The sequence below is a fragment of the Callospermophilus lateralis genome, chromosome 1 (assembly GCF_048772815.1).
Source record: "Callospermophilus lateralis isolate mCalLat2 chromosome 1, mCalLat2.hap1, whole genome shotgun sequence".
Classification (NCBI taxonomy): Eukaryota; Metazoa; Chordata; class Mammalia; order Rodentia; family Sciuridae; genus Callospermophilus; species Callospermophilus lateralis.
In genome coordinates, this window is record NC_135305.1 from 6,407,537 (window position 1) to 6,428,601 (window position 21,065).

At 53.8% G+C, this 21,065-nt stretch overlaps 2 protein-coding genes across 3 annotated transcripts; one reads left to right on the top strand and one right to left on the bottom strand.

The window, feature by feature from the left end:
• Nucleotides 1–2,107: 2,107 nt before the first annotated feature.
• Nucleotides 2,108–11,576, top strand: Smarcd3 (SWI/SNF related BAF chromatin remodeling complex subunit D3). Of its 2 annotated transcripts, none has more exons than XM_076831864.2 (13): nt 2,108–2,374; nt 5,167–5,378; nt 7,137–7,179; nt 7,940–8,062; nt 8,183–8,341; nt 8,535–8,630; nt 8,785–8,886; nt 9,083–9,244; nt 10,113–10,210; nt 10,371–10,506; nt 10,823–10,945; nt 11,069–11,170; nt 11,413–11,576. In XM_076831864.2, the coding sequence occupies exons 1-13, from the start codon at nt 2,297–2,299 to the stop codon at nt 11,464–11,466; spliced, it is 1,488 nt and encodes a 495-aa protein (XP_076687979.1). In that variant the 5' UTR covers nt 2,108–2,296; the 3' UTR covers nt 11,467–11,576. The 2 variants fall into 2 exon arrangements, with proteins under 2 accessions (XP_076687979.1, XP_076687987.1); XM_076831872.2 differs by having other exon boundaries at nt 8,183–8,305.
• Chpf2 (chondroitin polymerizing factor 2) lies at nt 10,311–17,203 on the bottom strand. Its single transcript, XM_076831849.2, has 4 exons — nt 15,661–17,203; nt 14,709–15,273; nt 13,855–14,037; nt 10,311–13,165 (listed from the first exon to the last, which is right to left on the bottom strand). The coding sequence occupies exons 1-4, from the start codon at nt 15,939–15,941 to the stop codon at nt 11,858–11,860; spliced, it is 2,337 nt and encodes a 778-aa protein (XP_076687964.1). The 5' UTR covers nt 15,942–17,203; the 3' UTR covers nt 10,311–11,857.
• Nucleotides 17,204–21,065: the final 3,862 nt, after the last annotated feature.

Consider the following 21,065-nt stretch of genomic DNA (forward strand, 5'->3'; position numbering starts at 1 on the left):
CACGTCCAGAACCTCCATGGCCTATGGTTTCCCAGGTTCCTGCTAGAAGCCCCCAGTGGGAAGCTCTGATGATTCACGCCTTCAGGTAAGTGGCAGAGTACCAGCTCTGTCCACTGGCCTGTTGAGCTTTGCAGGCATCCTTAGGCTTTTGGTGTTGTTGAGCCCCTGAGCCCAGGAATGGAGGGAACATGGGACCAAGATGAAGTTGTGACCTCAGGTGCCACAACCAAACCTAACACACGAAGCACAGGGCACATCAGACCTCAGTCCAATACCAATTCATGGCCAGGGGAGATGTGGTTGGTCATCTGGAAGGAAAAAGATCTGTGCCCATGAGTGCGGTCAGGGAAAGCTTCTGGAAGGAGGTGGGCCTGAGCTGGGCTCCATGGGTGGGTGAAATGAGACAGGCAGAGAGCAAGTGGAAACATTGCAGGCAAAGAACTGCAGAAGGAGAGCCTCTGAAATAAGAATGAGTAGGGGGTAGAAGGCCAGCAGACGGACAGAGGATCACCCTTCTCCCCCAGGTTACCTTCATGGTCTGTGGCTGATGGAAACAGCCCCACCCCCACCCCAGCATGGCCCAGTCTCCCAGGTGCAGGGGTAGAGGTGTTGGCATCCTGGACCAGATGCCCTCTCTGTCCTTTCAGATTGATAGTGGGTGCCTGAATGGGCAGAGCCCAAGGAAAATCAGGCTGCAGAAAACGCGTCTTAGTGGAACACTCCCTCTGTACTTTGTCCTGACTTCTGAAGGCATTCTGAAGGGTCATGCCCCCCCTCCCCAGTGCAATGCTAGGTCTTCAGGGCTCACCTTCAAATAAGTGTTCCAACAAACTCTTCCAGGCATTACCCCTCCCTCACCTGGATTCTGACACTGTAGACCCAGCAAGCCTATAAACTTGACCCACTGTTGTCCTGCAGCTCATGGGCTCCTCCTCCAGAGGAGGAGAGGAGGGCGTGGCTTTGGGGGCACGGACGGGCGGGCTCCCAGTCCCGGGATCGCAGGATTTGCTCCTCCTCCTCACAGTCCTTGCTCCACTCCGGGGACTGCCAGATCCCTTCACACCAGCCCTTTCTGGGGCTCCCACATCTCCCCACCCCACACCCCTGCTTTCTTTGGGTCTTGAGGTTGGCCCCACCGTACCCAGATGCCTCAGCCCCTCTGGGTCCCCACCCCCACTCCAAGGCCATCAAGCCCTTCTTGCCTCATTCTTTCCACCTACCCACCCTCCCCAACTCTGGTCCGTTCCTCACATGTTCTCTTCCTGTTCTCCTGAGCCCGATCCGTGTCCCTTTTTCGGAAATACTTCCCCTATTGCCCTCACTTTCTCACACAGAGACAAACAAAGGCTCGCAAACCCAGAAATAGACTCACACAGAGCTGAAAGACACAGGCCGTGTCCTGCCCCACACGCACGCGCGCAGCACTGGAGGCTGCCGTGGAGGGAGGCACACAGACGAGGCGTTTGTGCACGCACATAAACATCCACACCCACAGCCACCGCGCTGTGCCACAAAAGGGTGCGGACACACCAGGCGTGCGAGACAAGGGCACACACATCTGCGGGCGCTGGGGAACGCCGCCTTCCCGGGCACACCCACCGCTGCCGGCCCTGGGGCAGGAGCAAGGCCTCCTCCGGGCTCGGGCTCCCCCCGGATTCCTGCCAGCGAATGTTTCCCTACTTGGCCTGCCAGGTCTCTGGGGAAAGGGCCTCAGAAATGCAGCAGGAGCCACTTGGGGGAAGGAAGTTGGAACTGGCTGTTCCCTGCCTGGCCCTGCCGGCGAATTCCCTAACCGAGAAACTATTTGTGGCGAGAGCCCGGTGGCCGGCGAGCCCCCCGCCACCTCCCTGACGTCCCCTCCCCGCGCCGCCGCCCGCGGCCCTCGGGCGGCCTCGGCTGCAGCGCCGCTGCCCAGCGCCGGGCTCGTCGGCGCGCCTCGCCGCTTATCTGAGCTGTTTGGACAGCGCGGGGTGCAGGCGGGCTGCCGTGTCCCCGCCGAGTCCGCAGGCAGACCCCGGGCCGCCGGACTATTTCTGTCTTATCAGTGCAGGAATGCGGCAGCCGCGGCGGCGGCGGCGGCGGCGGCGGCGGCGGCGGCGGCGGGCGGGCGGCGGTGGCGTGGGCCGTGGGCCGTCAGGGCAGCCCTGAAGGGGCCCCCTCCCCACTCCGCTCGAGTAGAAGTGTGAGAGAGCCCAGCAGGACTCAGAGGGGAGAGTTGGAGGAAAAAAAAGGCAGAAAAGGGAAAGAAAGAGGAAGAGAGAGAGAGAGAGTGAGAGGAGCCGCTGAGCCCACCCCGATGGCCGCGGACGAAGTTGCCGGAGGGGCGCGCAAAGCCACGAAAAGCAAACTTTTTGAGTTTCTGGTCCATGGGGTGGTGAGTGGGGGAAAGTTAGCGGGGGAGGGTGAGCGAGCTGGCTCGGGCTGAATGGAGGGATGATCGGGAGGGACCGCGAGGGCGCTCCCGCTCTCCCACCCCTCTGGTGGGGGCGCCACGGCCACGGCCCAGCCCCGGGACTGTGCCGGCGCCCTGGCATCCGAACACGTCGTCAGGGCGGGCTGGGGATGGGCGCGCGGTGACGGGGAAGGGAGGCTTAGGCATGGGCTCTTGTCGGGGGAGGAGGGTGGGACTTGCCGCCTGTCCCCCCCAAGTGGGGGGTCCCCTCTGTACCCGACATGTTGTCTTCCGTTCTTTTCCTGGTGGGTCCAGGTACCCCTGCTCTGGGGGTGGGGGTGGGGTGGGGGACTGTGTTGCCTTGTCCCTGTTCATCCGTTGGGACAGTGTCACTCCGATTGTGTCTGGGGAGCAAGAAGCAGGTGACCCTGGAGGCACTGCCAACCAGAGCTCTGGCTGAGTGTAACGCTGCATCCCAGCAGGAGGGCTCTGGGGCTTGGTCATGGCCTCTGCCATCAGGGTCAGGGAGAGGCCCACTCTAGGAATGAACCCCAAGAGGTCTGAGGGTCCCCTTGTCAGGCTCAGCCACCAGAAGTTGATGACCTTAACACTTCAAAGGTGTGAAAGAACAACTGAAGTCAGGGACATGAGGCCTACAGACCAAAGGGACAGCACTGCACACTCCCACCACAGGCAGACTGAGAAAGCACGTGGGGAGACGGAGGGAGCCTGGGGACCTAAAGGGATGGAGGACTGAGCTGAGTCAGTAGGGGGCCAGGTTGGGAGGGCTGTAGGAAGGCGAGAGGCAGGGGCTCCAGGACTGGGGATGGGTGAAGGGTGTGGAGGCAGAGGTCTATAAACAGGAGGCAATCAGGTTTACCATGGCCAAATTTGGTTGTGACCCCAGGAAGGCACCTTCTCAGTGAGAGAGACTGAAGTTCCTAGAATATTGGTCTCATAGGCATGGTGCTGGTGGCTGGTACAGTCCCTGTGGGCCCTGGGAGCCTCCCTCTCAGGGGCTCTCCCTAAGTCAGTCAGTGTCTCTGGCCTTGATGGATGGGAGAGCAGCCCATAAGGAAGGGGGCTTCCCTGAGGCAGCCTGTCCTCAGTCCCAAGAGTCTGGGGATGGGGTTGGGGGGCTTCCCAGGGTGTTTGTGTAGGGCCAATCCTAACCTTGTTGTTTTGGGGAGTCCTTTAAAAGGCCCATCTAGTGGAGAAAGGGCTCTACATGTGGATCTGAATATGAAAAACTTGGCGCTTTGGTGAGCTCACTCCCAGTGCCCCATTTATGCTAGTGGGGAATGGCCAAGTCTGGGCTCTATTCTGGAGGCTTGAGTGACAGGATCAGGTGGGGTGGGGGAGGCAGACACAGGTTCCACTGTGGAAGAGATGGGCAGAAACAGCTGCTGGCTGGGGGTGGAGGGTGTTAGGGTGCAGGAACAGAAACACCAAGCCCCAAGCCCAGGGTCAGGGTCAGGGTCAGGGCTCTTCCAAATGCCTGAAGGTGACATGGTGGGGTTAAATGATATCAGGGCCCACATCATTCTCTCCATAATCTCCTTCCTGCTCCTTTTGTCCCAGTCCCAATCCCACCTCCCCTTACTATACAGCTCCTGAACCTTCCTATTGCTCTCTTCATCTTCTTTCTGGAGTTTGGACAAGTGGGGTCATGAACACCTCACTTGGAGGCATTTATAACTCATCTAGACCCATCTGACTTCCCAGGGGAAGTGGCAAGGGATTACAACCTGCCTCATCTCCCTCTCCAAGGTCTCATAGGTTCCCTATTTCTGCTTTCAAAGGGGTGGAGAGAAGAGTAGAGAAAGTATGGGATGGCCATCTCTGATCTAGGCAAACAGGAGGCAGAGATAGATGCTCATGAAGATCTGGGCCTTTGACTCACCCCAGGCACCCTGGCAACCCACTCCTAGCTCAGTTTCCCTCATCCAGAGAAACCTGGCAGGGGTCTCACTTCAGCCCTCTTGGGTGCCCTTCCCCTGCCTCCAGCCTTCACCCTGGAAGAAATTAAGGGGCCAGCCTAAGTCTGTGATGCCCCTGGTTGTGGAAATTTGGAGTCAGCACAAGGGAGCAAGGTTTGAGATTGTGGGGCCAAAATCAGGGAACAGAGGAGAGGAGGTGATATGAGGAGGGGTGAGAACTGGAGACTGGGAAGGAGGGAATGGGAAGGGGCGCAGCTGAAGTCAGAGGAGGAAGCTCAGCCCCTAACCTCAACGAAGCACCAAGAGCAAAACCCCTGGGCCTCAGAAAACAGGGGCGGTTCAGGGCCGCCTTTGACAGGAGCAGTGGCGTGACCTTGGCGAGGTCGCTTTTCTCCTTGAGCCACAGTTGCCTCATCTGTCAAGTGGGGATGAAGGAACTTGCTCAGTCTGTCTTGCAGAGGAGCAAGCGGACGTGAACATCCTTTGAAAGGTTGAAAGGCGCCATTAATATTCATCTTCGCGGTACCTTCCGCAGATCCGAGGCTCGGCAATGCCCTGGGCAATTGCCTGGCTTCAGTTAGCTTCCTGCAGCAAGACACCGAACCCCCTCCGCCGAAGCCGCGCGGATTCCCGCGCCCCTGCCCCTCCCACCCATCGCTCCCACCCATCGCTCCGCGCTCAGGGTCACGAGCCCAGGGTCTCGGCGAGGGGCGGGGACACCGGCTCCGGGAGCCTGGGGCCGGGGACCCAGGTCTGACCCGCGGGTGCCTGGGGCCGGGGACCCAGGTCTGACCCGCGGGTGCCGGTTTCTGCTTCACCCCCGCCCCCCCCCAGCGCCCCGGGATGCCGTCTGGAGCCCGGATGCCCCACCAGGGGGCGCCCATGGGCCCCCCGGGCTCCCCGTACATGGGCAGCCCCGCCGTGCGACCCGGCCTGGCCCCCGCGGGCATGGAGCCCGCCCGCAAGCGAGCAGCACCCCCGCCCGGGCAGAGCCAGGCACAGAGCCAGGGCCAGCCGGTGCCCACCGCCCCCGCACGGAGCCGCAGGTGAGTGCCCCCCCCCCCCCCCGCACTGAGGGGCGTGCAGGGCGGGCGGGCAGGACCCGCAGGTGGGCGAGTTGCCGGTATTGGAAGCCGGAGGAAGAATGGTTAGCAGAAAAAGAGCCTTCTTGGGTCCGATGCCCTTTGAGGAGGTGGGTTTAGGGGCCACTGGTCTGGATCTTTTGTGTGCCCATGAAACAGGCTGCAGCCGTCGGCAGCCAGTGCCCCTTCTCTTGCACGCGCCCCTAGCCCTTCTCCTTGTCGCCCACGAAGTCCTTCTCACCTCCCTTACCCCAGGTTGTGGTTGATGCTTCAGTCTTGGGGGCGGGGAGGGGGAGTTGGCAGTAAGACTGAGGGTAGAGCTATAGCTGTTTCCCAAAGTGTGGTTCTTCGCTGAACCTTCCTGCCCCCTCCCTGGCTGCGCCTTTCAGAGCCCACTCCAAATCTCAGTCGGAGTCTCTGCCCATGTGGGTGAGCCTGGAGATTCGCTCTGGGTGGGTGGTCTCTGCCCAGTCCTTCTCAGGTGATTCTTAGGCACTCCAAGGCTGAAGCGCAGCCATAATTCGACCTCAGGACTAGGTCTGACCCCAGGCCACCAGGGCCATCCCATTTACTTGTCTGAGCAGTTGGGGCACCTCACAAGCCCCTGATGGCTCCTGGCAAGACAGATGTCCCTTTGGGCATCAGTATTTAGCCAAATACACATGCTTTCTTTTGCACAACAGATGGATTCCTATAAAAGGTGTAATATCAATTTTACCTCATTATTATTTTTTTACACAAAGGAAAATTCACCATTTATAGGAACCCCATGACAAATTCTTTTGCAAAGGGAATCATCATCTTGTATAGCAAATAATAATTCCCAGATTTATCTTGTATAAATGGGGAATTTCACGTAGACACTTAATTTCGAACAAATCAGACTTATCTGATGAGTTGCTTGCCTAGCCTTCCAATGGATTCTGGATAGGGAGGGGGCAGTGGGTGAGAACACCACAAGGGGGCAGTGTAAGCCATCGGCTAGGCTGCTCTCACACAACCCATGAGGGTTTTCTGGGGTGCTTGTGGGAGTCAGACACAGCTAGCTGGCTGGTCAAGAGTCCAAATCCCAGTTGCTGCCTACCCCATCCAACTTAGCTTCATCCCGAAGTTATACCCACATGGGAGAGCATCCATGCGTGCCCCACCTGGTCCCTGTGGATGTGATATGTTCTTTGCCCTGTTGGCATGTGGTCCAAAGATAGGAGCTTCCAAGCCTAGCACCCTGGGATGCAAGTCCAGTTTTATACCATCACCTCCTGCTCCAGGAGCAAGAGGAGAGATCACCTCTTCCCCTTACTCTAAGCTCAGGCCTAGTGGCTGTGCACCCCTGCTTAGAAGGAAAGGCAGGTCCTCAGAACCTGTACTTTCTCTGTTCTGCCTTCCTTACTCCCCAACCTGCTTCAAACACTTCAGCTCCCATGTTTTGGCAGCAAACCCCTACCCACCCCATCCTCCTAAGTCTGAATTTTTCTGGTTTTGAGGATGTGGTGGTGTGGAAGGGGTTCCCAGGACAGAAGAGGAACAGGTCACCCTGATTCCCAAGAAAGGACAGAGCATCAGCTGAATGAACCATCGTTGTAGCCCCTCAGGCGGACAGACAAGCGGGCTGTGGGAACCCCAGCCAGGCAGGCGGAGATGTCGGGATAATTTAGCAGGTGGCCTCGTTACTCCCAGATCTGTCGCCATGGTAACCTGGTTTTTTCTTTAAAAAATGTACAGTGCCAAGAGGAGGAAGATGGCTGACAAAATCCTCCCTCAAAGGGTGAGTGCCTTTCACAGCAGCCCCCAGCCCACCCCCACCCTCTGCTTCTCCGCCCTCCCCTCCCCCTCAGGAGAGCTCCAGGTCAAAGCCACTTTCACATTTTTGTTTAAAAAGCTCATTAAGAAGTAAGGCTCCCCAGGCCAGAGGGCTGGGTGGGGCATAGGGAAGGAGTGAGCCATGGGGGTGCAGGGGAAGCAGAACACAGGGCTAGAGGTTTAGGGGATTGAGTACCAGTGGTCTGAAGACATAGAAGCATGAGACAAAGAGGGGACAAGAACCTGCCAGGTGGTATGACAGGAACAGAAGGTGACCAGAAGGCTTGGGCATCATAGAGGGACCCAGTTGGGTGTGAGTTAGCACAGTTGAGTATCAGATGTGGGGGCTAGTGAGGTGTCAGGGCAAGAGGTAAGAAAATGATATCCCCTAACTGTCTTAGGAACCCCAGAGTCCCTCGCCACTTTGCAGGGACCCAAAGGTAGCTGACAAACTAGTGCCTACAGGATTGCACAGGTGCTGCCTCCTCCTGGTGATGAGCTACGTGGATCCCCCTGGAGGAGAAGTGACTGTTATCCCCACACATGGAAACCCCTCCCTCAAGGCTGGATATTAGAATCCTGGGAAGAGATCCTATTCACACCCTCAAAATTCCAGGCCCTGAAACCAGATGGCTCCCTCCACATCCTTTGTGCCCTAGGATTGTGACAGGTTCACATTTCCTATTACACAATTGGCTGAGCCCTGTTCTGCCTTGCTCCTCCAGATTCGGGAGCTGGTTCCCGAATCCCAGGCTTACATGGACCTCCTGGCATTTGAGAGGAAACTGGATCAAACCATCATGCGGAAGCGTGTGGACATCCAGGAAGCACTGAAGAGGCCCATGAAGGTGCCTTAGTGTGGGGGTAGGAAGAGGGCTCTAGGTGCTGTGCCCAGGATAGGGAAGCAGGGTGGCCCTAGGGTGCAGACACAGTGCCTTGGTTCTGTACTAGACTCTTTATTTCTACAGCAAAAGCGGAAGCTACGTCTTTATATCTCCAATACTTTTAACCCTGCGAAGCCTGATGCAGAGGATTCTGATGGCAGCATTGCCTCCTGGGAGCTGCGGGTGGAGGGGAAGCTCCTGGATGATGTACGTCCTGGCCCAGGTCTCTCCAGGTGTCCTGGGGTGGGTATGGGCTGAGTGGAGAACAATTAGATGTTTATGCTAGGGGCTGGGGAGTCAGCCCTGGTTGTGGTGGGTGGGCCTGGGGTGAGTCTAGAGGACTGCCTCTTACATGTTGCCTACCTGCTGCCAACTTGGCCCATTCTGCACCCATGGTCCCTGTTCTGCCCCCACGGTCCCTCTTCCTCTTTCACAGCCCAGCAAGCAGAAGCGGAAGTTCTCTTCCTTCTTCAAGAGTTTGGTCATTGAGCTGGACAAAGATCTCTATGGCCCTGATAATCACCTCGTTGAGGTAAGACAGATTTCTTCTGCAATTGAATCCCTACTCTCCCACAGGCCCAAGGCCCTGAAAAACATGCACAGATTTGGATCAGGGAACACCCTAAAGCCCTAGCCCCACCAATCTAGATGGGCCTGTGAGTGACCCAAGTCTTCCCCTTGGACAGTGGCACCGGACGCCCACAACCCAGGAGACAGATGGGTTCCAGGTGAAGAGGCCGGGGGACCTAAGTGTGCGCTGCACCCTGCTCCTCATGCTGGACTACCAGGTCTGTGCTCCTCCCCACTCTACAGATACCACACAGCCTCTTGGGCACATTCTGGTTCTCTTCCTTACCCCTCCTTCTCCAGGAGCATGTTTCCAAGGAGGCCCCAATCACCACAGGCCCCAGTCCCAAGCTGCCTGCTCCTGAGCTCTTCCCATTCCTTCCCTTCAACCTAATTTTCCTGGTCACCTTTTCCCAGCCTCCCCAGTTCAAACTGGACCCCCGCCTGGCCCGTCTGCTAGGGTTGCACACACAGAGCCGCTCAGCCATTGTCCAGGCCCTGTGGCAGTATGTGAAGACCAATAGGCTGCAGGACTCCCACGACAAGGAATACATCAATGGGGACAAGTATTTCCAACAGGTAACCTCTCTCCTGAACCCAGGGATCTAGGACGCTCCATCGGGGGAAGCACCTCTCCAAAGGTAATGACTGCCCTTCCTGCAAGGTCACAGCCATGGCCTTGGAGCCAGGTGGCCAGCACCTAGCACAGGCTCTTTCATGAACTAGCTCTGTGCTACAGCCAATCCATTTAGTTTCCCAAAGTTAGGAAGATATGGAACCCTACAAGGCCAAAAGCTTTCTGGAATGTAATATTTTTGACACTAGGAGTTAGGATCCCTGGGTTCTAGTCCTGGGTCTAGACTTTGGCTAAGTTACTTTGCTATTCTGCACCTTGTTCCTTTCTTTGAAGATTAAATTTGTCCCATCTAATCTACTGAGTAGTTCGGAAAATCAAATTGTTGCAATGTGGGATCTGGCAAAAAATCTACCAAAATAGAGTACTGTTATTAATGCATTTTAAAATAAACACAGCAGATAAACCTGAGGAGTAGAAATAGCAGTTGATGTTTATTGAGCACTTACCACGTGCCAGGCATTGTTCCAAACACTTTGTGTATATCGATTCACTGACTTCTCAGGATACCCTATGAGAAACCCATTCTAGAAATCAGGACACAGAGGCCTGAGGTGTTGAGCAAGTAACTCATTCAAGGTCACACAGTACACAATAGAGGCAGGACTGATATCCCTGCAGGCAGGCTGAGGGTCCCACATAATCCCATCAGAGTGCTGGTGACTCTACCTCCAGCCCAGTCCCATCCCCTTGAACATCAAGGAATCCAATCTGCTCTCAGCCTCTTGGAACTTTTCCAGGATGGAAAAATCTAGAACCATAATTGCTTCAAGCATACAGAAGAGTGATCTTTCCCCAACCACCCCCCTTCAGATTTTTGATTGTCCCCGGCTGAAGTTCTCTGAGATTCCCCAGCGCCTCACAGCCCTGCTATTACCCCCTGATCCGATTGTTATCAACCACGTCATCAGGTGAGGTGGCCCCACCTGGCTCCTTAGACCAGGGAATTGGCCCACTCCTGCCTCCCTCCCTTCCCCCATCTCTCCTACCCCTCCCAGCACCTGCCCCAGCCCTGGGCCCTGAGCCTCTGTGAGGACCTCCTGGATGCCAAGGACTGGACTTCCCTGACAGTGTGGACCCATCAGACCAGAAGAAGACAGCATGCTATGACATTGATGTGGAAGTGGAGGAACCACTGAAGGGACAGATGAGCAGCTTCCTCCTGTCTACGGCCAACCAGCAGGAGATCAGTGCTCTGGACAGTAAGGTGGGGATTGAGCCCAGAGCTGAGGTAGAACACTGATCCAGAGAGGACAGAGCACACTCAGAACAGACCAGCATGTGGGCCTCTGAAGAGATAAGGGATACATGGCCCTTACCTGGTGCTTGAAGTCAACCTTATTCCACAGATAGCTCTGGCCACCCCCACCCTCTCTGGGACTTGAGGAAGCAGGGCTGAGGGACTGTCCTTCACAGAAGCAGCCAGCCCCTCCTTCCTCCCCTTTCCTCCCTCCCCACCCTCTTCCTTTTCCCATCCTCACTACATCACCATGGCCAGGTGGAAATCATCTTTCTACCTGTAGATCCATGAGACGATTGAGTCCATAAACCAGCTCAAGATCCAGAGGGACTTCATGCTAAGCTTCTCCAGAGACCCCAAAGGCTATGTCCAAGACCTGCTCCGCTCCCAGAGCCGGGACCTCAAGGTGAAGAGGGAGACTCAGGGAGCACTGGAGTGGGAAACAAGCACATGGGGAAAGACTATAAACATTGTACCCTAGGGGCAGGTAAGGGACGGGGCTCAGGGCTGACCCCATGCTCCCTCCCAGGTGATGACAGATGTGGCTGGCAATCCCGAAGAGGAGCGTCGGGCTGAGTTCTACCACCAGCCCTGGTCCCAGGAAGCCGTTAGCCGCTACTTCTACTGCAAGGTAAGGAGCAGCCCTTGCACTCGAGGCTTCCTGTTCCTGTTTCAAAGGAAATCTTCCTTCTTATTTGGTGGGCCTTGCTGTTCCCCGTGGTGATACTTGTCCATCCCTCCCCCACCACCACCACCATGCAATGGCCTCCCTATCCCAGACTCTCTTCCAGGGCAGGGTGCTGGGTAGGTAGGCTGTTCTGATCACTCACCAGGAGCACTGTAACCCTGCTCCTGCTCCCACCTCCTCTAAAGATCCAGCAGCGCAGGCAGGAGCTGGAGCAGTCGCTGGTTGTGCGCAACACCTAGGAGCCCGCGAACGAGCACCACTTTGGACCAGCACTTGGCCCTGGGTTCTGGCCTCACCCCTCTGCCGCCTTGTGGGGCAGGGAGGACTGGATTAAAGGTCATTCACCTGACAGCACTGTGTGGTCATTGGGCACTAGGGAGAGATGGAAAATGGGGTGGGAGAGGCAATGGGTGCCTCCAGACAAAACGCCTCACACCTTTCCCTCAGATTCTTCTTACTCCATCTTCCCTAGACCTAAAAACAGTTTAGCAGAAGACACTTTTAATAACATTTTCTTATTTTAAAAAATACAGTAACAAGCCCTCCATCTGTCCATCACCTTGCCTTGCCTTGCCTGGGACTAAGGCAGACATGGGAAGTGTAGGGAGGGCAGGGCCCCAGGAGGGAGTGCTAAGTGCTGTTGGCTTGCTCCTGCTCAAACAGAGCCATGGCCAGCTGGGCACGGCCCCCCAGCCCCTCCAGGTTGCTGAGGCGGCAGCGGTGGTAGAGTTCCTCGCTGAGCCGTGGGCTGCAGTCCCGCAGAGAGAACTTCTGCACCAGCCCTGGCTCTACGGCTCGAAAGAGGTGGAGCCCTGAGAACCGGAGGAAAACGTCCATCACCTCCAGCCCCTCCAGGGCTTCCTCCTCTTCCTGGCCTGCCAGTTCACCAGCTAAACGGGCACGAGCTGCCAGGTAGTCGGCATTGTAGAAGCAGCCCTCTGCAGATGCCTGCCGGTCAAATCTGCCCCCGATGGAAGACCCCCGGGAAGGATCTGCACCAGGAGGGGATGGGGGATCAGGGCCAGCCCCTGGGGGTCCTGGGGGTGATCTCTGTGGTGACAAGGCGGGGTTGAACTCCTGGAAATGGACTGGAAAGAAGGCCTGCCAGCCAGAGATGGCATTCATGCGGCAGCGATTGAGGACTTCAGGACTAGGCCTCGTCCACACAGTGGTGAGGAAGAAAAGAGTGTCCACAGGGTGCTTCTTGGAGACCACGTCCATGAGTCGCACCTGGGAAGGGGCCTCTGCTCGCACAGCTAGCCAGGCCAGCCTCGACCCAGGATGCCGTCGCTCTAACTCAGCAGCCGCAGCCTTCACTCCCAAAAATGGATCTGGGGCCCCACGACCACCTTCCCGGGGCCCGTAGACCAGCAACAGGGTGAGCAGTGCATGCTCTCGAGGCTCCAGAACATTGGCTGCAAAGGCCTCGAGGAAAGCAGGGGCCGCAGCAGCTTCAGCCACCAGGAGTGGCAGCACCAGCTGCACGCGGGTAGCCTCAGTGACATAGGGCATAGGCAGGATTTCCACCCGGCTTAGTGGCCGCAGTAAGCTGACCCTGCGAGCCAGGGCCCGTCGGTGTCCCCGCTGAGTCACAGCTTCCAACAGCAAGTCCAGCGTGTACTCCATGCCCCGTGCTGGGTCGAAGCGCCGGTAGCCATTGAGCAGCCGCTGCTTCTGGAAGCGCAGGCGGGGCTGATAGCGCCGATTGAGCTGCTCCAGAGCAGTGTCCACAGCATCACCCACGTCAGCCCTGCTAGCCCCCTGCAGCGGGCACTTGGGAGCCCCATCTGCACAGGAGAAGGTATGCTGCTCTGTGAAGTAGTCCCAGCCCAGCACCTCAAAACGAGAGTGTGGTGTGAAAGGGGCTGGGAGCCCAATGGGCCAGCTCAGCCCTGCCTCCCCCTCGGGGGTCAGCGCTGTCAGGTTCCGGATCTGAGCCTAGGTTGGAGGGAAGAGACCTCAGGTTAGTGTCAGCTCCAGGATCCTACCCGGCACCAGCTGCCTGGCTCTAGGATTCCAACAGCTGAGCTCTGGTAGTCACCTAATCCCTGGCATATAACATTCTCTAGGTACAAAGTGAAACAGAATATAAATGATACCCACCTTATACAACTGCTGTGAGGAGGCAGAATGTGTGCTTTGCACAGGCCAAAGCATCTCAAAATGCAAAAGCTTGACAACCTTTCTATCCCATGCCTGGAGGACTCACCATCTCTTTATGACTGAACTCTTTCTTACCTATACCCCACCTCTAACGACCCCACATTCAACTAGAGAATCCCTCTCCTTTTTAGCCCTAGGTTTTCCTGTGGGCACTTTTAGAGGTTCAGGAACTTCTGGGGTTTTGCCTCTTTGGTAGAGAGGAGCTAATGGTTCTGCCTGATCCTGAGTTCACCTCATCCAAGTTGTTGTAGAAGCTTACCCTATGATTGCCTTGAACCCCCAAGGACCCCTGTCTCTGTCATTGTTTTAAACGTAGGCAAAATCAGCCCTTCCCACCTTATCATCAAATGCGGCCTGGCCCAGCCCCCATTCAGCTGCCCACTCTCAGTAAGCCTGGATACCTCTGGTTCCCTCAGACCCTCCGGCTATTGTCCTTGGGACTCCCTGCTCTTCCCCCAGCTTACCTGCAGTTGCTCTATTTCACTATAAGCCTGCTCCAACTCCAGAGCACTGAAGCGTTTGTGAAGCCGGTACATGAGGGTGCCCTCAGAGACAGGGTGCACAGCAAAGGCACTCAGGAAAGCCGAGCTCCCCTCCTTCTCGGGGTCCCTATTCTTGGCCAGTTCAAAGGAGCGATACTGCTGACCCTAGAGGGACCAATCAGACTGATCAATGCAGCATACAAAGCCTGCCTGTCCCAAAGCACCCTTTGCCACTCAGCATTCACACCTTTACTGCAGATGCTTTAGAGCAGGCCGAAGCGGGGGTCCTTCAGTGGATCCCCTGACCTCAGTTCTTACTCTCTCTGCCCACATTGGGAATCAGAAAGCAAGTGGGCAACCAGGGACACCTTCTTCCAGAAACAATCCCACTGTTCTTCAAGGGAATAAAAGCCGCAGACAGAAAATTCTGCCAATACTTTGCCTTGAAGGATGACCTGCCTCTGGGGTCTTCTGCCCTTCTCCAGTAAGACAGCACTGTTCTCTGCACTGGAAAAGGGGTCATGGCTCTTCTCTGTAGCATGGTCACCTTTAGGACATTCCCACATTGTCCCTAACTGTAGTGTGTGTGTTGGGAGACAGGCAGATGGGGAGGATTGGCGAGTCGGGGCCCCTTTTTTTCCCAGGGATTCCTAACAAGATGCACTTCTGATGGCTCCAGGATCTCAACAATGCCAAGGGTGAGCAAGAGAGTGCTGAAGGGACAGGCCAGTGACTGGCAAGGACAAAATGAGGGCCTCTAACACCTAGCCTGGAGAGCAATCACTCTGTTACCACCAACTCATTAGGGATTAGGACTGACTTGAAAGAGCCATCACCTGGTGCTGCGAGACACAGCCGACACCCAGAGAGTCGATGAGGCAGCGGCCAAGCCACTCATCAGGTCGGGCACTTAGGATGTCTCCTCGGCAGCCATCCAGGTGTGGCCGCAGGCGAAGTAGGAGACTCCGTGACAACAGGTAGCCAAAACCCCCATGGCAGTACCGGGCCTGCTCGCCTGCGCCAATGAACTCCTCTGCCCGGCCCAAGTATAGGTCTTGGTTGATGCTGAGGTGGCCAGCAAGCGCTGCCAGGCGGGGGGCCTGCACATAGGTGTCATCCTGCATGATGAAGAACCAGTCGTAGTCAGCCCCAAAGTGTGTGTGAAGGTGGCGTAGGGTCTCTGACATGAGCCAGGCAGGCCGCTCGTCCCCATGAGATACCACCTGCATCCCTGCAGGTGCCCGGGCCCCTCGCTGACCCGTGAAGTACAGTAACCGAGGGAAGTGGTGGGCCACTGTGCGGTTAACAGCCACGGCCAGAGTGGACAGTGTGGCTCGGGATGTCAGGACAGCCACCAGCAACCGCTCACGAGAGCCCAGCTCTGTCTGGATGTACCGTGTCCTGTGGAGAGACCAGCAAGCAGGGGTCAACTCTTCACCCTCTAGGGATACCCCTAGGAATGAGTGAGTTGGGGTTGAGGAAAGAGAAGAGAGACACCTCTTTCCTCATCATTATCAATTAACTCCTAGAGTGAGCATTCACTGACACTTGATTAATTGGGTGAGGGGGTCTACACGGGGGGATTAGAGCAGTTGTGCAACTTCTGCCCTGTTCAAATCAGTGGACACTAATTTAGTACCAATAGTGAGACATTCTTAGATCTGAGGAGGGAAAAATAAGTCAAAGAATTGCTCCAAGGAACCTCACACTGAAGCAGAGACAAGGACTTACTTAGCAGCCCAAGACCAAGGCCAGTGTTGGGGAATTGCACACACAAATAATCCTCACCTGAGTACCTTCTTGTAGGGCTTGTTGGGATCCCTGTAGTAGGGGACAATCCGGGGTTTGAAGTCTTCATCGCTTTGGTCAGGCTGAACTCCTGAGTCTGGATTGTGCAGCCCTCCTGGCTCCCCCACAGCCTCTACACAGGGATCTTCTCCCTCACCCTGAATCCAGGAAACCCGCAGGAGACTCAGACTACATCCAAGAGATAGCCCTAGGATGAGGGGAAGTGCTGGTCGGAGCACAGCCAACAGGGAGCTCAGTCGCATGATGGCAGGCCCTGCCATGTGGGTGCCCCAGGGGCACAGCCTCTACAATCAACAGGTTGATAGGCACAGGCCTCCAGCAGGCTACAGTTTTAGCCAGGAAACCCAGGATCAAAGAGATCATCAAGAGAGCAAGGTGTGTAGGCTTCCAGGTTCAGCATCCCCAGGAAAACTGGGCCAACGGTTTGGTCTTCAACTACCAAGGTGCTGGATCTACTCCAGAGCAATGCATATGTAAATGATTTCACTCACTACTAGAATGACAATTTGTCTCCCAGTAGAAAGGGGAAGAAGCAAATTTCAATACTGCCAAAACCTAACCCCAAAAGGACAATACTAGACATGCCTGTAGACTGGTCCAAGTCAAGAGTTGTTAACAACTGATAAGGAGTTAGGGAAAAGTACACAACCCATCAAAACAAAGGCCCAGCCAGAGAAGTCTGCCTCAGTGACCCTTTCCTGAAGACTCCCTGGCCTCTGCACCATTTCCATTTGAGATACAAAAGGGACTGTTGACACCAGGGAAGGAGCCAAAGCCTCCTTCTGTCCCCTCCCTACTGTTGAGCAAACACAATGGCCACAGAAACCCCTGCTCCCCGTCCGGAGGGTCAGCCCACCCAAATGAGGTGGCTGGACACGGTGACTCAGCACTGAGGCCTTAGCGAAGCGCAAGGGCTGATGAGGCCATCTTGCCGGGTATTCTCGGTATCACAGCTGCTGTGAGGCCGGGCCGCCCACCTTCCTGAGGGCCCACCGCGGCACTCTCGCGTGGACAAGCGGTCCGCTGCCTGGCGGGCCCCGAGACCAATCCAAGCCAATCAAACGCAAACCGTGAGGCGAGCAGCGGCCAGGGAAAGGCCAGCAGAGGCTCGGCTGCCTTCCGACGGGGCCGGCCCGCGGCGACCACGGCAAGAAGACCCAAGGCGCGTCTCAGCCGTTCGTCTCAAATCAAAAATAAATCGCCTCCGCCGCGGGGCTGCAGTGAGGGGGTCCAGCTGGTTTGTTCTGGGAGCCGGGCGGGTGGAGGAAGGTCGCGGCCGGGAGAGGGGTACACAGCCGGTTCTCGGCCCGGGACGAGGGACGCCAAGCCCCACGGAAGGGGCCCCTGCAGCAGGGCGGGTGGCGGCGGAGGCTGGGTGGAGGTTGACAGGCCCCAGGCGGGTGTGGGGACCCGGAGGGGGGCGGCGCCCCGCACGCGCCACGGAGGCAGGGGCCGAGAAGGGGGAACAGACCCCAGTGCCTGCCGAGGCGCCTGCTCCGCCGCTGCAGCCGCTGCCACCTCACAGCCGGCCCGCGGCTTCCTCTTCCGCTGGCTGTCAGTCAGCCGTCTCTATGGTAACCGCATCCGGCCGCTCGCTCCGCCCGCGCCCTCTCTATGGTTGCCCCACAGAGCAGCGAGGACTAAGGGGGTGTATACGGACGCTAGTCCCCGCGAGCCTCACCTGGACTAGACATGCCCTTGCCCTCAGTGAACACGGTTCTCCCGGTCGGCCTTGCCACCCCAGCTCCATTCAGCTGCTTAAGAAATGTTTGTTGTCAGCCTGAGTTCCGGGGGTCTCGATGGCACCGTAGGAGCTGACCAGTGGTGGACGAGCTGGCCAGTCCTGCCTGCAGGGCTGAGAGTTGAGCAAGGCAGGCATTTTTGGGCATACCAAAAATGAAACAGGTATAAATCACAAATTGTGATGAGTACCACTGCAGAAAAGTACCAAAACAGGGAGAATTAGACTGGGAATGCTGAGATCCAAAAGTTCAGTAAGAGTTGTCCAGACACAAAGCAGAGTTCCCCAGGCAAAGAACAGAGCACAGGAATTAGTGAAGGGAGTTAGAGAAGGGAATTAGTGAAGAAGATTGGGAAGGATGGGGCGGCTAGAGCCTGGTGATGTAGAACAGACCAAGATGAGGCTACAGGGAAGGAGGGGTCTTCAGCTGACCACAGTGGGATCCCAACCAGGATGGCACCTTTCCTCCGGAACAATTTGGAAAAGTATAGGAGCAACTTTGTTGTCAAATGGTGGTGTTGGGGGAGAAGGTCGATGTCTTGCACATTGCAAGGTAGTATCACAAAACTGTCCTAATCCCATGCAATGTTCTACTCAGCATTCATGTAAGTGAAAAAAATGGTTTTAATAATCAGATCCTTACAGCTGTTTTACATATAAAAACAAAGTAGTTATATGGGTTTGTAAAATGTGCCAAATTTTAAAGGAATATAACTACCATATGAATGGAAGGCAGACTACTCTGTTATGTTCATGAATTTGCTAAAAGCTCTTCACCATTTTGGAGAATTTCATCACCAACAACAATGGCACCCTGCGGAGAATGCATTTGTACTGTTACATTCAAAGTGATCTCATGGATAGGTCCAAACATCCTTGTACTGGGAATTAAACCCAGGGTTGCTCTACCACTAAGCCCACAACCCCAGACCTTTTATCTATCTATCTATCTATCTATTTATCTATTTATTTATTTTGAAATATGGTCTCACCAAATTGCTGAGGCTGGCCCTGAACTTGCAATCCTTCTGCCTCAGCCTTTTGAGTTGCTGGTATTATAGTGTGGCACCACCACACCCAGCAAACATCTACATTATAGAGTATATTGAAATAATGTTACTAGTTTATAAAGGATTTCTTTTATTTTTTATTTTTCTTTCTTTTATGGTTAAGAAACTAATTTTCTTGAAATGGTATAGTTAGGTTATATCATCTAGGAACTTTGTTTCAAAATAGTAAAGGAAGTGTTAGTTTAAAAAGTGGCAACAGTAGGGCTGGTTAAAAACACCATTCTACCAGTATATAAGATGGAACTCACCTGATTAACCACCAGCACTGTTAATCTCTTGCTGTCTTTTGGTTTTATCCTCAGCTAGACTATAACTGGATCTCCCCTCAGCAACTGGGACATAGGTAAATGAATGACTTGTTAAAGAGATTTGGGGTGGAACTGGGGACATAGTTCAGTTGGTTGAATGCTTGCCTCACATGCCCAAGGCCTTGGGTTCAATCTCCAGCACCATCAAAAATAATAATAATAATAATAATAAATAAGAGATTTTAGGAAACAGAGTAGGGATGCTCATCTAGAGATCAGATTTCCAGACCAGAGTTGTCCAAAAGAAATATGTGAGGGCTGGGGATGTGGCTCAAGCGGTAGCGTGCTCGCTTGGCATGCGTGCGGCCCAGGTTTGATCCTCAGCACCACATACAAACAAAGATGTTGTGTCTGCCGAAAACTAAAAAATAAATGTCAAAATTCTCTCTCTCTCTCTCTCTCTCTCAAAAAAAAAAAATTTTAAAAAAAAATTAAAAAAAAAAAGAAATATGTGAGCCACAAATAAGAGCCATGTATGTAGCTTAAAATTACTTAATAGCCACATTTTTTGAACAGGTAAAATTCATTTTAATATTATAGGGTATCCAAAATATCATTTCAACCTATAATCAACATGAAAGACTACTGATATGTTTTACATTTTTCCCATATGAAATCCAATACATATTTTCCACTTACAGCATATCACAACTCAGACTAGGCATATTTCAGGAGCTCCATAGTTACAAGTGCCTAGAGGCTACCATATTAAACACTATAGTTCCAAACCCTTCTTGGTTTAACTAAATTCTTAGGTTTTTTAGTCAGCTTTTTCACTGATGTGACTGAAAAACCTGAAAGGAACAACTTTAGAGAAGGAAAAGTTTATTTGAGGGCTCACAGTTTCAGAGGTCTCTGCCTATAAGACATCTGGCTCCATTCCTTGGGGCTCAAGGTGAGGCTGAACATCATGGCAGAAGATTGTGGTGGAGGGAAGCAGCTCACCTGATGATGAGGCAGCAGAGACAGAGACTCTACTCACCAGATATAAAATATATACCCAAAGGCATGCCCCACAATGACCCACATACTCTAGCCATACCCTACCTGTCTTTAGTTACCACTCAGTTAATCCCATCAGGGGATTAATTCACATGGGGTTAAGGTTCTCATAACCCAATCATTTCTTCTCTAAGCCTTCTTGCATTGTATTATACATGAGCTTTTGGGGGACACTTCACATCCAAACCACAACACTAGGTGACTCTTGATGAGTCATTTCCTTCCTTGGATCTTATTTCCTTCCTTGGGCCTCAGTTTCTTCATATTTTAAACAGTCTAAACCAAATGTTCTTGCAGCACTGACTTTCTATGATTTGTTCATATTTAGCCTTTCCTTTTCTTCTCCTATTCCTCTATCCTTCTCTTCCTCTGATTTCTCCTTTCTCCCCATTCTTCTCTCTTACCTCCATTCTTTTCCCTGAAAGTGATCTAATCTCTAATGGGAATGGCATAACTTCTAAGTGGTCAACATGCTTTGTAAAGCCATTCACCATGCTGAGGGAGATGCCCAGCAACTGTTCATCATTTCATCAGGAAATCATTCATGTGATTGGCTGCTATACAGATACCTTCAGAGAAGTGACTTTGTTAAAGTTGTTCCCTTGTCATCAGGAGCCATTTTATAGAGTGCAGTTCTGGAATCAAAAGACTCTGTCTTCAGGGGCTGGGATTGTGGCTCAGTGGTAGAGCACTTGTTTATCATGTATGAGCACTGGGTTCAATTCTCAGCACCACATGTAAGCAAATAAATAAATAAAGGTCCATCAATAACTAATAAAAATACTTTTTTAAAAAAGATTCTGTCTTCAAATTCTGGTACTGTCTCACAGCTGTATTTTTATTGACAGCTCTATGATTTAGTTCCTTGTAACCTGCCTGTGAGTACATATGTTAAATAAGGCTAGTAAAGGGAGACAATACTCCCAAGGAGGTTCAGTGCCTGGGTAAGTGATTCTTATGTGATCTACAATGATTACTCCTTTGCTTCATGCAGAAAAGCTATATATATTCATTCAACTATATTGTATATTTTTTGTATCTAAAATAATGCTTTTACATATAGTAGATGCTTAATATTTGTTAAACATTAAATTAAATCAATATCTAGTGCATATTATCCATAGGCAAGTATTCTACAAGAAGCAGGAAGGGCAAGAGAAAAATTCAGTTAGCTAATTAATTAATTAACAAGAATTAAGCTCTTTAATCCTTACAAACACATGAGGTCAGTACTATACTACATCCTTCTCATTTTACAGAGGA

Coding starts and splice junctions, on each gene's coding strand:
- Smarcd3 (XM_076831864.2), top strand. CDS start 2,297: ATGGCCGCGGACGAAGTTGCCGGAGGGGCGCGCAAAGCCACGAAAAGC. Junction 10,211..10,370: donor GTTATCAACCACGTCATCAG/GTGAGGTGGCCC, acceptor CTTCCCTGACAG/TGTGGACCCATCAGACCAGA. Junction 10,507..10,822: donor TCAGTGCTCTGGACAGTAAG/GTGGGGATTGAG, acceptor TTCTACCTGTAG/ATCCATGAGACGATTGAGTC.
- Chpf2 (XM_076831849.2), bottom strand. CDS start 15,941: ATGGCAGGGCCTGCCATCATGCGACTGAGCTCCCTGTTGGCTGTGCTC. Junction 14,038..14,708: donor GCTGTGTCTCGCAGCACCAG/GTGATGGCTCTT, acceptor TGGTCCCTCTAG/GGTCAGCAGTATCGCTCCTT. Junction 13,166..13,854: donor GTGAAATAGAGCAACTGCAG/GTAAGCTGGGGG, acceptor CCTCCAACCTAG/GCTCAGATCCGGAACCTGAC.